At 44.2% G+C, this 17,275-nt stretch overlaps 1 protein-coding gene across 1 annotated transcript; it reads right to left on the reverse strand.

Moving 5' to 3' along the window:
• Nucleotides 1–8,518: 8,518 nt before the first annotated feature.
• Nucleotides 8,519–11,177, reverse strand: LOC125303603 (zinc finger protein 862-like). Its single transcript, XM_048257440.1, has 3 exons — nt 11,144–11,177; nt 8,964–10,297; nt 8,519–8,846 (listed from the first exon to the last, which is right to left on the reverse strand). The coding sequence occupies exons 1-2, from the start codon at nt 11,174–11,176 to the stop codon at nt 9,125–9,127; spliced, it is 1,206 nt and encodes a 401-aa protein (XP_048113397.1). The 5' UTR covers nt 11,177; the 3' UTR covers nt 8,519–8,846; nt 8,964–9,124.
• Nucleotides 11,178–17,275: the final 6,098 nt, after the last annotated feature.

The following is a 17,275-nucleotide window of genomic DNA, read 5'->3' on the forward strand; positions in this document are numbered from 1 at the left end:
TTAGCTCTGATCACTCAAGAGACACTGACAATTGTCAAGAACAAAAACAAAATACAGTATACACCAGGGGTATTCAATTAATCTTCAGCGAGGTCGTTACGGAATATTTCCTCAAGCAAAGGTCCGGAGCATCGTAATGTTTAGGCCAGGGCTCGAAATTAACTTTTTTCCTCAGTGTCCCGCAGCTGTCCCGAATTCTACTTTGTACTGTCCCGGACTTAACCACAAGTGTCCCAAATTTAAGTTTTACGTTTTCCCATTGTACATAATAAAAATAGCGTAATAACCTTGTTTCAGTAACTTGCATGACATCATTGACTTACTCTGGTCCACCATGTAAGTTCTTAACACTTTAACATCTCATGAACATCTCATTAACATTAATTTTCTGCCACCCCCCATATCCTCTCACTCACACACAAACACACACACAACCCTTCTCACATGTACACTATGCACTCCTGTCCCTCCTACACAACTGACCTTCCTCTCACACACACACTTACTCACTCACACACTTGGCCCTCTCTCACATACATACACAATCCCCCATACACAATACATGAAACACTTAACAAAGCAAAAACATCATATAGCGATGTCAGAACTGAACTGCTGCCCTCTGTAACCCATCAAAGACAGTGTCTCTCACACACTATCTTTGAACATTGGTCGTCGGCTTCGGAGACTACTTTGCCACCACTTTGTGAGTGCCTTTTCTGAATTATAGTCTTCAACCTCTGGGCCATGTAGCGAGATGTGGAGGAGACTATTCAGCGTTGTGTTTGACAGTGATCCCCTCCAGTCAGACTTTATCCTTTTCATGCAGGAGAAGCCTCACTCACAGCAAGAAGTTGACATTGGGAACACAAGCATTATCTCCACAATCAACTTCATGTGGGGAAACTGATCAGGCCTCCCCACAGCACCTTGCAGAAACCTCTGCCACAACACCTGAGGCTCAAGGTGTTTTAAGTGTCGATGCACAAGTACCTTGAGTTCAAGCCACTCCTGTTTGGTTTCTTGAATGTGTAGGAATCCGGGGTATTTCTGTATGTATTCTGATGTGTTCTGTGTTTACATGATCTGTGTTTACATGCCATTGGTTCACTCCCTAGTTCTAATGCTTAGGCGCCTGTGTGGCTGCACATAGGATTGACCATCAACGGGTCAGACTGTCATGTTCCTGGCCATAGTCATAGCATAAGCAGAATGAGATATCACCTTGTTATTCTGTTTCCAGGGCTAGTACTTTTCCTATCCTATGGCTGGTACCTTCTGGTACCTTCCACGTTGGCATGATTTACGTTGACATGATTTTAGTATAACAGGCTTTGTCTCAGGCTTGGACTTCGAGACGGATCGAGGAAGCGACTCGGGGAGCATCTCATGCCAAGACGCTCAACAGGAGCCCGCTTCTACTAACCACCACACCTGTTAGACTCTGTGCAGTTTTACTGTTTGAGACTTAGCCTGTGCTCGGTTAGTGAGTGTTGTACCATCTACAATAAATTCTTCTAATCACCGATCCTGATCCAGCCGTCAAGCTTTATTGACCATCTTCAGTACAGACATCAGAACTAAAACACAGCGCAAAAGCGATGTGAATCCAACATTTGGTTTCCGTGACCCGAGCGCAAGAGGAGGGGAAGAGCGAGAACATCCATTCGGCGAGGTCAGACTGAGTCTTGGGTTCAAACAGGCGTCGAGGGCAGACTTTGAAACTTCACATCTGTAAGAAAGAGTCTACTTTGGGGCCCCGTGCTGGCGTGACCAACCCCAGCTGGAAGCCTACCAAGAGGGAGGGCGCTGTGCACCGTGTGCACCCGCCAGTGAAGAAACTCTGACCAGGTGAAAGCAAAGAGTTTTTTCTCCTCTGTGCGAAAAAGAACCAAGAGTAAAGTTAAAAAATGATAAACATAATTTGGGAGTAAATTAGAATTTTTTGATTTGAAGCTGCACATTAATGAGAGTATTGAAGTTTGTGTCATTAAGTGTTTTGACAAGTAACGTACCTATATCAATGACTGATGAGCTCTAGATGTCATTGGATATAAGAAGTTTTCTGATAAAACAGTAAACGGTTTAAGTGTATACACATATTTTGGAATAGATTCGTGAAGCGAATTAAAAGAATTGTCGATTAACTTCGGACAAGCTTGTGGGATTGCGCTTTTCTTTTTCTGTACTGCCATTACATGCTGAGCTGTGTGAGTTTGTGATGAAAGCTGTGTGGGTTTTGTGATAAATGCTAAAGGGTTGGGAAGAGAAAATAGAAGGAGTTACTGTTTGCGACAGTCATTATTGTTGCTGAAGTGAACTGTGTGGTTGTTTCTCTCAAGGGTGTTGTTTAGTTTAATGACCTAGGACTAAACTTTAGCGTTACAGTGATACGGAGAGGAGACAAAATCACCAGAGGGGTGTTTTGGTTGTGCAGTAGGTGAAAAAGTGGTATAGGGTTTCCAACCTATGTTTTGTTGACTTGGTCAACTGTGAATTTAACGAGAGATCGTTAAAGGTGTGAGTGAGACATTAATTTTTTGTCGTTGTCCAGCCGGTTTTGGGGAGAAAGGAAATAGTCTGAGTTAAGTGGAACTGACACTGGTGAAAGTTATTGCTGTGGCTTTGTGCTGTGAATAGAATAATTTGCCAGGTTCCAGAGCGAGAGAGATAAGGAGAGAGTGTTTTCTTTTCCCTGGCGGGGGCAGCGAGCGTGTGTGTGTGAGTGTGTGGAAAAAAAGGAGAAGGACAGAGAGAGAGAGAGAGAGAGGTTTTTTCTCTGGCCAAAGCAGAATCGCAAAAATTGGCACTAAAACATCACACACTACTGACAAATTTAAGTAAAAAGTTTAAATAAAGGACCTCGTCCTTGTACGAACACATAGTCTAATTCATATGGCTTCGGGTCCCAATAATAATCTGGAACAAGACACTGTGCAAGAGAGTAAGGAATCAGAGATGGTTCGCGGGCGCAATAAGCAAAAAGCAGATAAGCAAGCAGCTGACCATGATGAGGAAGGAGCGAAGCCTCAGCAGGAGGAGACATTCGCTGAAATACAAGATTATGTGTCAGATTGGATGTGAAGAAATTTCAATTGGGCAAGTTTGAGGAAAAATTGAGAAAAGATTTTGAAATTGATCCTGCATCTATTGTCCAGGGGCGCTGGCCACCTAATAAGGTTCGTGAGGTGTATTTGAGTTGGAAAAAGCACAACAGACATCGTGAGCCCTATGCTTTTTTGTTAATGAGCCAGCTAAAGGCTGATCCTTTATGGGGGCTATGCGGGCATCCTGCTTTCGCAGGAGGTAGAGATGCCGAAAAACACCGCACTACATGTCTGGCAGAAGAATTGAAATCTCAGGCAGGGGAAAGCTGGCAAGAGGTTGCAGGCGGCCGCAATTGTGGAAGAGTCATTGAGAAGGAAGATACAATTGGAGACAGAAATTGAGACAAGACTTGGAGAAGTGAGATGGAAAGCGTGACTTAGAGGAGCAGTTGGCAGAAGCAGACATGTTGCTAGAACACACTGGAATGAGGCTAAGAGGAGCAGTCCCAGCGTAGCCTCTGAGGGAGGAGCCAACTCCTCCCACTACCACCGCCCCATCATGGGGAGGGGGCGTGGAGGGCAGCACAGCACCCGCCTCTATCCGACACTGCATGGCTTAGACCCAGCAGCGCCACCTGCCATGGTGGAGGCTTCTGGAAGTGCAGTGGACATCTCTGACACTATTGAGCTGGGAGGCAGTTTCGCACACTACCCGGCTGTGGAGGTCTGTTTGAGCCATTGAACAGCACCCCACCTGGTGGGTACCAACAGCCAACAGGGAGGCCCCTGCCTCCAACAATCTACAGCTGATGCTCAAGCCAGCATGGGCCTAGCAACAGGCCCTGGCCTCTACACTTCATATGTGACCCACTACCAACAACCTGCTCCAGCCCCAGCAGGGCCAATACCAGCCACTGGCCACTGCTACAGCTCCCACTCCAACACCATCCATACTGTTACCAGCCACCTGCAACCCAATCCCCAATACCTGCCACTTGAACAAGCCAACCAAGCACCATCGAATGATGGCGCGAACTGCTGTCCCCGTGACTGGCGCCCCATCCACATGGGATGCAAGCCGAGGCGGCTGCTCCCGTAATTAAGCCCAAGACCAAGAGCAGACCACCAGCAGAGGGATGGGATGTCTGGGATGAATCAGCTGATGAGGCCCTCATATGAAATGCCACAGTAGCCAATGCGGATGGTGTGCCGGGTGTTCTATCAACCAGCAAAGGGGCCGAGATCCAGAAGTGGTCTGCCGCATACAACACCCTCGGGATGGATGCGGACGGCATACCTGGGCGAAGATAAAAAGAACTCAAGGATGAGAGACCTGCACCCTTTTTGATGCATTGAAGATCCTCCATCGTGTGCTGAATGTCAGGGAAAGAGAACACCTTCGAACCCTTGTCGTAACAGCTTTGGGAAAACCAGTTGCAGTTGGATGGCGCATGGGAAGAAATCCGTCGGTGGCTACGACAACAAGCAAAGACCACAGTTGACTGGTCCAAGATCTCGCTTGCCTGCAGAAGGAGGGGAGTCTGTGGGCGCCTATGGGAACCGCTTCATGGAACTCTATCTGCAATACGGAGGGAATGAACCCGACTCCGACACCATCGCAGCAGCCTGTGAGCGCTTTGAAGAGTCAATATCTTGGGGGCTCCTGCCTGAGGTCAGAAAGGAGTAAAAACTCATTTTCGCCAACTGGGAGGATGACAATATTGATTTCCATCAAGTCATGAATTGTGCCATCCAGTAGCACGCAGCGATCTGTGGAGGTGAAGATCAGAAACCTGAATGCCAACAAGAGAGAGGGCAAGGAGACACGAGAAAGGAAAGGGAAGTGCCACGTCTGTGGCAAGACAGGCCACTGGAGGAAGGACTGCAAGGAAAAGCCAAAAACTGGAAGTCCTGCGGGCAAGAACCAAACGCCCGGAGGAGAGATGAGGGTCCGATGGGGAGGGGACAGAGAGCCATGTTGAGGAAGTTTAAGAACCTGAGCACGGAGCAGCTGGAAACCCTCTTCTCTGCGGTCCCGGGGAAACTAGACACCCCCTCACTCCGATCCATTGCCGCCCTACGACTTGCCGACAACACCCTTTACGTTACTGCCTTGCTTGAAGAACACATTGAAGTTGAATTTTTGATTGACACTGGTGCTGAACTCACAGTCTTTTTAGATCCAAATTATTGAAGAAACACCGAATTCCCTTTGTCAGGTGTCACTAAGACAGCTTGTGGACCATCCGGAGAGAAATTCAGTCTGAAGCAAACAGCCCCAGTCACCATAGCCATTGGTCCCACCGGTAACATGCCACCTATGGGCGGCGACCAGATCCAGATCGAACCCCTGCTGGGGATGGATGTGTTGCTGTCCTTCAATGCCAGCCTCGAATTTAAAGATGGGGAAGTCTCTTTGAACCTGCGAAGGCTGAAAAAGAGGACCTCGGGGAACATGCTGTATGGGCCAAAGGAAAGAAACGACTGCGGACTGCTGGACATGGAGCCTGTCAGACTGACTGGAAGACCACCTCCGTGTGTGAAGCAATATCCCATCAATCGAGCTGCCTTGGGCGGACTCGCCCAATCATCAAGGAATTAGGGAAAGAGGAGTCATCGCCAAAACCAAGTCTGCTTCCAATGCCCCAGTCTGGCCCGTGAAAAAGGCCAACAACACCTGGAGATTGACCATTGACTATCGGGGAAGCCAACAAGACTCTTGACCACATCTGCCCAATAGTACGGGCGTGTCCACCATTTTTAACTCTTTGACACGGGCATAAAATGTTCACGGTGCTGGACAGCGATCAACGCCTACTGGGCCGATTCCCATCGCTGCAGAGTGTCAAGACTGGCTGGCCTTCTCCTTCGACCGGAGTCAATACCATTGGAAGAGACTGCCTCAGGGCCTAAGCTGCGACCAAACCATCTACCATCAGGCTGCGGCGACACCTCACGCTTCCTGAAGCACCCATATTGACCTCTGAGGTCATCACGTATTTGGACGACATTTTAATTGCATCTGAGACTGAAGAAGAACACGACAGAGAGGCGTGCTGGCCTTGCTGGATTATCTGCACGCCAAAGGCCACAAAATTAGCTACGAAAAGCACAAATGTCACAGGCGGAAGTTGTGTTCCTTGGACAAAAGATATCCCCAGGCAAGCGCGTGAAATCACCCAAGACCGAACTGCTGCAATCCGAAGGACCCCAGACCCCAAGACAGTCAAAGAACCCGATCCTTCCTTGGGCTCTGCAATTACAACAGAAACTGGGTGGAATGTTACACTGAGATTGCTCAACCACTGAATGATTTGCTAAAAGGAAGACCAGATTCAAAGGAACAGATCCAATTCGGAGAAGAACAACGGAAAGCGTTTGAAGATTTGAAAAAGGTACTGTGTGAAGCTCGGCTTTGGGAATCCCCAATGTCAGGCGACCATTCACTCTCTATGTCAACGAGAACCCGTGGCTACCTGACATCCATACTGTCACAAGAACATGGAGGCCTGATGAGACCGGTGGGCTACTATTCTGCCAAACTTGACACTACAGCTCTTGGGTTTGGACCCTGTCTGAGAGCAATACAGGCTGTGTACTTAGCTATACAGCTGGTCAACAACATCGTTCTCGACCAACAACTGTTTGTCAAATGCCCACACTCAGTGAACACCTTGATGGCGGACGAAAAGTTCCATGTGTCTCCGACAGCCGTTGGGGAAACTGGCAAGCGGTGCTTGAATCTCCAAACATAGTCATTCAGAAGGCTACAATATCAATCCCTCCACCATGCTAGCTCCCACTGACACCGGACGGGACAGAAGACCACAGGTGTGAAGACCTGGTGGCTCTCTTGGAGCAAGAACACCCAGTGAAGGAGGAACCCTCCAAAAGCCAGACTTAGTTCTGTTCACTGATGGCTCCTGCGCTAGTGGAGGATGGAACCCGTAGCTGGATGGGCTGTGACAACTGAGCCGCGAAGTATTGGCATCTGATTCCATGTCTCCTGGCACTTCAGCCCAACAAGCCGAACTGAAAGCAATGATTGAAGCTTTGAAACTTCCCAGAAGGTAAGGCGGCTACTGTCTACTGTGATTCACGCTTCGTGCATGGAGTTACAATGGATTTTGGACTTCTGTGGAAACAACGGGGTTTTGTAACAGCTAGAGGAACACCCATCAAAAAAGAGAGCTTGTGGCTGAATTGTTGGATGCAATGCAACTACCAAAGACCTGGCAGTCGTAAAAGTGAGAAAGCACACACAAGGCAAGACCTGGAGAACTTGCACAAGGACAACACTTTTCTGAAGGCGGCTCATGGGTTAGCCCAGGCCAAAGCGTAAGCATTAGGTGTTGGGTATCGCGGGTTAATGCCATCTGCCTCTGAAGTGTATCCTTACATAGCCATCCCTTTACCATCCCAGAGTATGTAGCAGCCTTTGACAGTACTACAAATGGTTCCCCTGATGACATCTTTCCCAATCCTCCATGGGCCAGAGGGCCCCTACTAAGCTTAAATTGAGTTATGCCCCGCGTGGTGTGATCTGTTGGGTGGCCGACAAGAGTGGGCCGGGTCGGTGGTAGGTCAGAGCATTTGCCCATATGAAGTTCAGGTTGGACAGACTGAAGTTTCCATTGAACAGTCAGGTGAAGTGGTCCTTATTCCCCTTCCCCGATGATGCGTGTTCCAGGTGGGGCGCCAGGAAGCACGGTCGTCAGTCACTAATGCACTAGCACCTGCAATGTGGTTCCATGTTTGTGTGTGGACAGTATGCATATTCCTATCTTCCCCTAATTGGCAAGGCTCTTGTTATTTATCTTATGTTGTTCCAGCTGTGGGATTGTGGGGAGGGAACATTTGGTGGGTGAGTCAACATCCATACACCCTAGGACTAAAGCGTGGCGCTTTTGGGGGTCACAGTATTATTGCAACCCGACACAGAGATTCTTTGCAGCTTTAATTCCAACCTATGGCCTAACTGTGGCTTTGATGAGAGATTAGAGATCTGGTACACATTGTTGATGTAGTAGCTAATGACACTGCGTGCTCTTACAGACATTAACCGAGAACTGTATGCAGTAAGACAGGTTGCCCTTCAGAATAGACTCTGCTTGGGCGTGGTTTTGGCCAGTAAGGGAGGTGCTTGTGCTCTGATTGGACAGGAATGCTGTACTTATGAACTTTTGTCTCAGGCTTGGACTTGAGGCGGATCGAGGAAGCGACTTCGGGGGCATCTCATGCCAAGGCGCTCAACAGAACCCGCTTCTACTAACCACCACACCTGTTAGACTCTCTGTGCAGTTTTACTGTTTGAGACTTAGCCTGTGCTCGGTTAGTGAGTGTTGTACCATCTACAATAAATTCTTCTAATCACCGATCCTGATCCAGCCGTCAAGCTTTATTGACCATCTTCAGTACAGACATCAGAACTAAAACACAGCGCTAAAAGCGATGCTAATCCAACAAATGGATTTGAACTCTGTGCATGCTTCAAGGATTTTCTGAAAGTGAGTGACAAAAGTCTCAAGATCAGTCAAGCCAAAAGTAGCCAGGTCAGTGGTGTGCTCGGGCCAGTTGCAAAGGTCAAACAGGGTGGCAGCAGCTTTAAACACCCCATCATTAAGGCTCCCCAAACCGTGTCGTGACATAGTCACAGAGGGCATTTATAAGTTTATGTTTTACTTTGTCGAAGTCATCATCATCCACCCGTTTCCTGTTGAGCTGCACAGTAGAGAAGGTGTTCCCAGGAAAGGGTCCCACTTCATCCAGAAGTTCCTGTAGATGTTGGCCTGGAACTGTCTGAAAAACACATGATAAAAGAAGAATATTCACTCAGTCACATTAAAAGATAGACATATACTGTAGTACACAGAACCCCACAAGGGGAGTTTACTTTCTAAGTTCCTTTTTGTTTACCTGCATGGCTACAAGAGCCAAGGTAGTTTTCTGTAGCCCATCTGAAACCATTTGTAGTGTCAGCCCTTCCCTCTGAAAGAGAAGGGTCAGGTCTTTCAGCTCACTGAGAATGTCCAGAAGAAGATGAATGAAAAGGACCATCTTGTACTGTTTGAGTCCTTTTACTGTGTGGCTGGCTGCCCCTTCATGGTGTCACTTGCTTCTCGGTCATTTACATCACTCGCATGGCTCTCAAAATGTACAAGGATGGCCTGGTAGTTCCTGACAAGTGCTTTTAAGGCATTTAGTGTGTGTGGTAGCCACTTTGTTCCATCAATACTTCCTGGTTTGACTAGATGGATGCCGAGGGCTTCTGCCACACTGTTGAGCTCACGGTTTGCTTTCGCTGACATGTGGTAGTGTTTATAGATTCCATTTATCATTTGCTTGAGTTCTGCAAGAATTGGGATAGATTTCATGCTGTCCAATGCTGCAAGCTCAAGGCGGTGAGCCACACACCAGATGGTCACAAGGGATCCACATATTTCTCTGAGCCTGGCAGACACTCCATTCTTTTGACCTATCATAACTGAAGCGCCATCACATCCAAACCCAACCAACCTTGTGTTTAGGTCTTCTATTGAAATGCCAGCTTGTGGAAGACCAGAAATGATGGCGTCCAGGATGCCCTGGCTGTTGGCATGCTGCAATGTCACCAGATTTACCATGTTGTTAACCGGTAGACCATTATCCAAAAAAGTGATGTAAATGATCTCTTGATCCTGCACGGATCGGTCAACTGAGCCATCGGTGATAATAGAAAAAAATCTTGCAGACTTGATCTTGTCCTTCAATTCATCGCTCATGGTCTGAGCAATGCTCTGAATGAATGTGCTACACGAGTGGTCATTTTTGTAGGTGTTTCCAAAGTTCAGTCCATTTTTCAAATGTAAGTCTACTAATTTTGGAAATTTTGTAAATGGTTCTTCTTCCTTAGCCACATAATAGGCTATATTGAATAACTTCAGCATTTTTTCTTTTACGTCTTTGTCCATTCGTTGAAGACAGCTGGGTAGAGGTGCTTTATCAGGATTGACCTGTACTTTGAGAGCGTTTTCACAGTCAATGTGAGCTGATGTCGCCAGGTGACTTTTCAGTGTTCTCACCCTTATTTTGTTTCCGTTCACACCAATAAACAAAGCGTTGCCGTTTGCTTTTGCTGGTACAGATCTGCATGTGGAGCAGTACATCATCTTGACATCGGCATCATATTCTGCAAAGGGGTACTGATCTTTCCATTCAGGAAGCCATTTTCTTTTTCTGGTCATCTCATAATTCTTGGACACTGGAGGCTCCTACAATTTTGGAAGACAAAACAAATGCATCTTATAATAGCATAACGTAATGTAATATAATATGATATGATATAATACATTTACTGTTTTTTAATATATCAGTATCCCCCTTTATAGCCTAGTCAGCCAAACCATTTTAATTTTTATTTGTGTATGAAACATAACATTTCAGAAAACTTCTAATACAAAAACATATTGATTTAATCTACCCTAAACAACCAACTATATACGTTTTCTGGTGATGTCTATGACATAAAAGGAGTAATGCAACATTTCTTCCTTCATATTATAGCTTTTATTATAGCTACATTTGGGTTTGAAAACACACATGTGAATGACGTGTCTGTAGGGGGAGCCCCTACAGCAAAAATGCTGATGCTTCATAATTGTAATATAGACCTGCATCGGCATGGAATGAGCATGAAGAGGGTGATAAAACACCAAAAAGCTAGCACAAATTCAATGGTAACATTTACTTTTTCACTGTAGGGTTGTCTGCTGTACTAAAAATCGCTATGAGATTGTTATGCCCTAGATGGTACGTGATATTATTGGCTGCCAACCCCTCCTGGCTCAAGGACTAACGTTAAATTGCTAGCGTCCAACATTTAGCTAAATTGAGTACTGCTACTGACTGGCTGAGCTGACAGAGAATTAGGGAAATAGGCTCATGTTAAATTACACTTAATTTAATTAAATTACACTTATGTTACCTGTATGTCACGTCATTATCACCACAACACTATTAAGAACATGAGACCTCAAGGGTCGCATTTGATAACGTTAGTAAGCCATCATTTCAACTGCTAGCGTTAGCTATGCAGGTTGACATTAACGTGAACTTACCGGAGTGGCAGATGATGAACGATCCGCATACATGTCTTTTTGTTCGGCCGTCCTGAGAGGCTTTGTTCCTTTTGGCCTGTTTCTTCTAGAGGGCTTGCCACTGAAGTGGGCTTTTGTAGCCACTTTAACATTATTTTCCTTATCGCTTTTTCTAATGCAGTGCAAGGGTTGGTCGCGGACTGACTAGTGCATGGAGCTGAATGTAACGTTATCCCAGAGTTCATTAAGCAGGCTACACTAACAGTAACCATAACAATCATGACGGAGATCATTCAATTACGCCAGGTCAAGACTTGTATTTTTGCTGTTCATATTTTATTCAGGCAAGAAAAGTAACTTTTGTGTTTGCAATTCATCCGTTTATGCAAAAAAAATATTTATTTTTAAAATTTGCTTTTAATTTTTTTCTACTGTCCCAGAGTTGTCCCAGACATCTATCCATTAAGGCCCCGGAGCTATTTTTATGGTCCCCGGGACGTCGGGACATCGTTAATTTCGAGCCCTGGTTTAGGCTATGTATATGTATGTATGTATAATATATATACAGGGCGGAGCCAGAGGGTATCCCGGTGGCATAGGCCACCCTTGAGATTCGACACACCCCAGGTGCCATCCCAGATCCTAGTCTACGCCATTAACATGGTGTAAGGCGGACCTTTCTTGATGCACTTGCAGCAGTGTGAAGTGTCAGACGTCAGAAATGTAAGTGGCAAACACACTTGTCTTTATTATTCGCGGCACAATTGAACTGGCGGAACTAAAGGTTTCCCGATCAGGAAATACTCCTTAATACGCAACTTTGTGTAGGCTTAACAGAGGTAGCCTAAATATCGTGCCTATGACGATGACAGCTTTAAAAAAAAAAAACATTTATTTCACTTGTCTCGCTGGATTGAAGGCAGAATGTGGGCTGTTGCGAAAATAGATGAATGAGGGTCGGGAGATTCCGTTAATAAAAACCTGAAGTTTTGCCAACATTTTCTCCATTATTATCGTAAAATATGTCTCCATGCAGGGCAGGGCTGGTTCTAACCTACAGTGGGTCCTTGACTTACTGCTTCCATGATACATTTTCCAAGTCAGTAGAACAATCAGAGAAAGCTGAGCCATTACCAAACATATATGATAATACAATAGCGTGAGTTTATATATCTTATACCCTATTGGTCACGGTTACTTATAGATTTGATAGTGTAACGATAAGCGCATGAGACTTTCAGTGGGGGCACGGGAACTTAAATTGATCACGGTAATTTAAGCTTACACTTGAACAAAACATTCTAATATGAAAATGTAGATGCAATTGTTGTAAGATGGTGCAGCTCCTTTAAGAAAGCACCGTGTGCAGGGATGGAGAGAGAGAAAGCGAGAGGGGATATGTGTTAGAACTTAGATGCGTGTGGAAAGTGCTGTTGAGACTGAAGCTTAGTCATATTCAAAATAATGCAAAAATAAATCCGCGAGATAAAACCAACCATGCCTGTTTGCCCGACGCTCAAGCAAAAAAGATATCAAAGCACCTTTTTGCGTTTGAATGTAGCACAAATTTAAACAGCTTGACAAATGATTTAGCTAATTGATTATAGCCTGTACAGCAATTGTTGAACATTTACCTGTACAAGTACATTGTTAGCCTACAGACCAATTTCCATAGTGCACATCTTATCAACAGTTTGAATGTCGTGGTGTGTTTCTGCATTGACAAATACCGTTCAGCACAATGATTCATGCCCAATTAATTTCCCTGTTAAAGTGTTCGCTTTTGTTACACTATTTGGTTTCATGATGTAGCCTATGATAAACACCATATGGCCAAATATGTGACTCAGCTAATGTTATAGGCTATACAATTTCCCCTCTTAAAGACAAGCTGGTGTAGCTTATTAGACTAGGCTACTATTAAAATGCACCGACGGTAGCCTTGGCTATGTGTAAAGTAGCCTAAAGCTATCATGATGATTTCATGCACGTAAGTTCATGCATCTGTCAAGTTCATTACAGGGCCCGCAGACCCCTTGCGACGGCCCTGCAGCTCCTCCTAAGACAGCGAGGAAAAAAGTTAAAATACGCGATAAACCCGAAAAGTTGACAGGTTTGTTTCGGTCCCAGTGATTATTTGTGAAATTGTGCAAACGACAGCCTTTTCAAGGCATTTCAAGGAAGGAGTCGTAGCATGCAAGCTCCCAAATTGTCCCAGTAGACACAAGGCATCAATAGCCTAAATTGTTGGGACTGGGGAGGGTCATGCGTTTTTCTCAATCACTTTGGAGGGTCATAGAAAAATGTCTTGCTGGTGAGGGAGGGTCACGCCTTTTGACTAACACTCCCAAAACTCCTCCGTAGCCCCTTAAATAAATAACTAACAGTCCCTAATTGATTATAGCCTGTAGGCCTACACCAGCAATTGTTGAACATATACCTGTACAGGACATTGACTAGCCCAGCCTAACAAGCAGATGTTGCAAAAAAAGACGCAACTAATCAGAAATAAATAATGTAATCTGCATCGCTTTATTTAACAAACTGCAAGCAAAAAGAGGGTTGAGTTCGCTGTGAGGCCAAACCCAAGAGCAGAGCCTATCTGCTAAGGCACTCGATAGGCTATAACGAAGCTTGTGCCTGGAAAGACAATAAGATGCTTTCTGAATAGCACAGCGAAGACGGCTCTGGTCATCCCATACCCTCCCCCCCCACTTCCTGTAGCCTACCATTATGACTTTGCCGCTTTTGGGACATTAAGCTTTTTCACGTTAAGCCCCCCCCCCCCCCCTTCTTTCACAAGCAGTGGGGGGAGCTGGGCACAAAGTAACACTTTTTGGTAGACAAAGGAGGGTTCTCAAGGCTTCTGTCGCTTGGCCACAACCGTGCAACCAGGCCAGGACAGATATTTTAGAGCAGGGGTGTCAAACTCATTTTCATAGAGGGCCACATCATTGAATTTATAGGTTACTGAGGGCCACATAATCGCATTTTAACATGTGCATGGTGCAACCATGAAATCGGTATTGCAGTATGGCTTATTCAAAATTGGTGTGTTATGGTCCTAACCACTTTAAAACAGTGTGGCTGAAATAAAAACAAACAGCCTACAACAGTAACATTTTCAAATGCAACTTCTAGGCCTACAGTATTAGTTAACAACTGATCAATATGCATTCATGGACTGACATTGATGAGAATAAACTGCAGTCAATAATGTGCATAACAAATTGATACAGCCCTATAGCTAAAGTTACCTTTAGTTTTGTTCTAGCGCATCGTGACGCCTGGCTTTAAACAGCTGTAATCTAACGCTCTGACAAGCACACCAATTGCCTACCTTGTTCTTGCCCATCTGGAATAACTCCTCTAGCTTTGCTGTCTCCATCCTTTCTGTTTTCGTTGTTTAAACTTGTGATCTCCATAACTAGTGAATTAGCCCAACATTGTGTGCTGATAACCATATATAGATAGCCGAGTAAAAGAAAACAACAAGTAGACTAGTTATGTGCCTGCGTGCGTATTGTCTTTAAAGTTTAATAATGTTCTGCACCTTTTACTAAAGAATAAAGAAAATTAAGACGGCGTCTTAATTTCTCTCTAACACTTTTTGGCTTTGGCTAAATATTTCTAAAATCATTTGAGTTTCACTAGTCACATGTTTTAACAAGCAACACTTCTTATTGACCTAATAACAGACGTGTCGAAAATTGACTTTATTTTCCATACGGAGAAATAACATATGCAGAGTCTACCAAGGTCAATCTTGCCAAAAAAGTCCTCACACATGAGGCAAAAGTGCAAAAAATCACAAAACTAACTAAACTAACACGCGCATATTTTTGTATTGCAATCATTGTAGCCTACAGTTGTAACAGCGAAAGTAACAGTCGCTTTACTCCCCCGTGATGCGCTCATTATAAAGAACGCTTAACGGTCCCAAAAAAACAGCTATCAATTAATCACCAAACGTCTTATAAACAAGTATTGCCAGGAGCAACACCTTGCAAAAAAATGATAACAATAGGCCTAGGCCTTTATATGGCTCTGCTCCTGCCTAGATTCGAACTCAGAACTGCCTGAAAGTTGCAGACCTGTTCTGGATATACGCATTAACCCACTCGACCGCCAGACAACGCTTATCTGCTTCGAGTAGCCTATTGGGTAGGAATGTAGCCTACACTGGTTGCTGTGGCACAGTCTTGAGTGACCGATTTCGTTTTCCTTTGTCATATGAATGCTGTCATTTTGTTAACATTACTGTTAAGGAGATGCTGTAGGCAAAGGCTATATTTCAACCTCGTTAGTGTAGTAAAAACAAAATCAGAACTATTCACAAGGTTTCTGGGCAGCATATTTATGTTCTGTTAGCAAGTTTTAACTTCTTATGACTACCGACAAAAGTAGCCTACTGCCAGCTGATGATGCTCTCATTTTTAAAACATTACTGAGAGACAGGCACTGTACAATCAAGAAATCTTGCCACTGAATCCAAAACTATGTTTAACATTATGTACAAAGCTTAGGCTACAGTGGACTAGCATGTTGCAGGGGCTGCTAAAAACACAGAGAAACGCACTGAAAACTCAGCCAATCACAGCCCTTGCTGTCGAATGCGCCATCCGGTTCGACCGTGGAACGCCACAGCAGACTATGCTGCCCCCAAGCGGCTGCAGTTATACTTACATTTCACCCAGCTGCGTGAATCACCTTGATCGTGAATGAAGTGTCAATTTTTAACTGGGACCCACTTTAGGCTAGGCTACTATATTTGGGTGGGCTGGTAGAAATTTTGGGTGGGCAACATAGCAAAGCTGTCAAATTGGATCAAAACTAACATAAACACAAAACAAACACAAAACAATCAGTACTACCTAGCTTGAGTTGCTGCAGCCAACAGCCAGGGATAGGCAGTATGTCTGATACATGTATGTAAAATACAAAATAGTATGTTGTCATTTTTATTTTATTTAGTTGAAAAAAAATGGCATCATATTTTGTATCAAAATACTTTAGGTTTAGGCTTGTAGTTTAAAAATAGTGGCAAATTATTTTGGTAAAACCAATAACCTACTTTTGGTGATGTGATTATAAAAGTGCAAAACAATGAATGCAGCACTGGTGCTGACTTGTAATTTGCCCAGAGTTGTTGTGATCAGAATATTGAGATTCAGGGAGATAAGTTTCTTGAGAACTTTAGTCATCCAATTCAAACACATGGAACCGGTTATGTGGTTGCCCTGCAAGAAGTTGCACCATGTGCAACGTGCACAATGTTTGCACACATCCACAATACACTCCTTCATACCAACCTCAAGTTTCTTGAGAACTTTAAAGTTAGCATAGCCCAATGACACACAACTTAGATAATTAACTTTAATATGTTTGTATTAAATTTTATTCAAATACAAAGACCTGCAAGAAGTTGCACCATGTGCAACGTGCACAATGTTTGCACACATCCACAATAGACTCCTTCATACCAACCTCAAGTTTCTTGAGAACTTTAAAGTTCTCAAGAAACTGATGATTAATCATCTAATCGGAAGACATGGAAAATATAATTCATAATTTGCCCAGACTTGTTGTGATCATAATATTGAGATTCAGGAAGATGAAATTACATTATACAAATACAAAGACATTTTATGTGAGAGTAAGGTATTTGTGTTTTTTTGTCCTTCAATTTATGAGTATGGTGTTTGCATCTGGTTTCCCTAATGTATTTGTGCTAATTTCACATCTTGACCCTGTTTCTGTTTATCTGGATGTTTTGCCTCATGCCACCCTTGAATCAGTGCCTCACTAGTGCCACCCTTGTTAAAAATGTCTAGAATCGCCACTGTGTATATATAATATTAGGATGGATGGATGGAGCCTAGTTGTAGATAGATAGATAGATACTTTATTGATCCCCAAGGGGAAATTCAAGAAGATTAATGTGAAATAAAATAGCCTAAAAGGCAACATTCGAAATGAGAAATAAGGCAAGATAAGAGTGATTGGGGAGAAAAACTGAGTAGCCTTGGCTATTTTAAAGATCTTAACGTGAACTTAAAATAAAATTTGAGCTGAGAAAAGGCTGGTTCCTTGAACCCATTAATCAGCCAGTTTAATTAATTTTTTTTAGTTTTTTTTATGTTGACCCGAAAT

The sequence above is a fragment of the Alosa alosa genome, chromosome 11 (genome assembly GCF_017589495.1).
Source record: "Alosa alosa isolate M-15738 ecotype Scorff River chromosome 11, AALO_Geno_1.1, whole genome shotgun sequence".
NCBI classification, from domain to species: domain Eukaryota; kingdom Metazoa; phylum Chordata; class Actinopteri; order Clupeiformes; family Clupeidae; genus Alosa; species Alosa alosa.

Coding starts and splice junctions, on each gene's coding strand:
- LOC125303603 (XM_048257440.1), bottom strand. CDS start 11,176: ATGTATGCGGATCGTTCATCATCTGCCACTCCG. Junction 10,298..11,143: donor GTTCATCATCTGCCACTCCG/GTAAGTTCACGT, acceptor CCAAAATTGTAG/GAGCCTCCAGTGTCCAAGAA.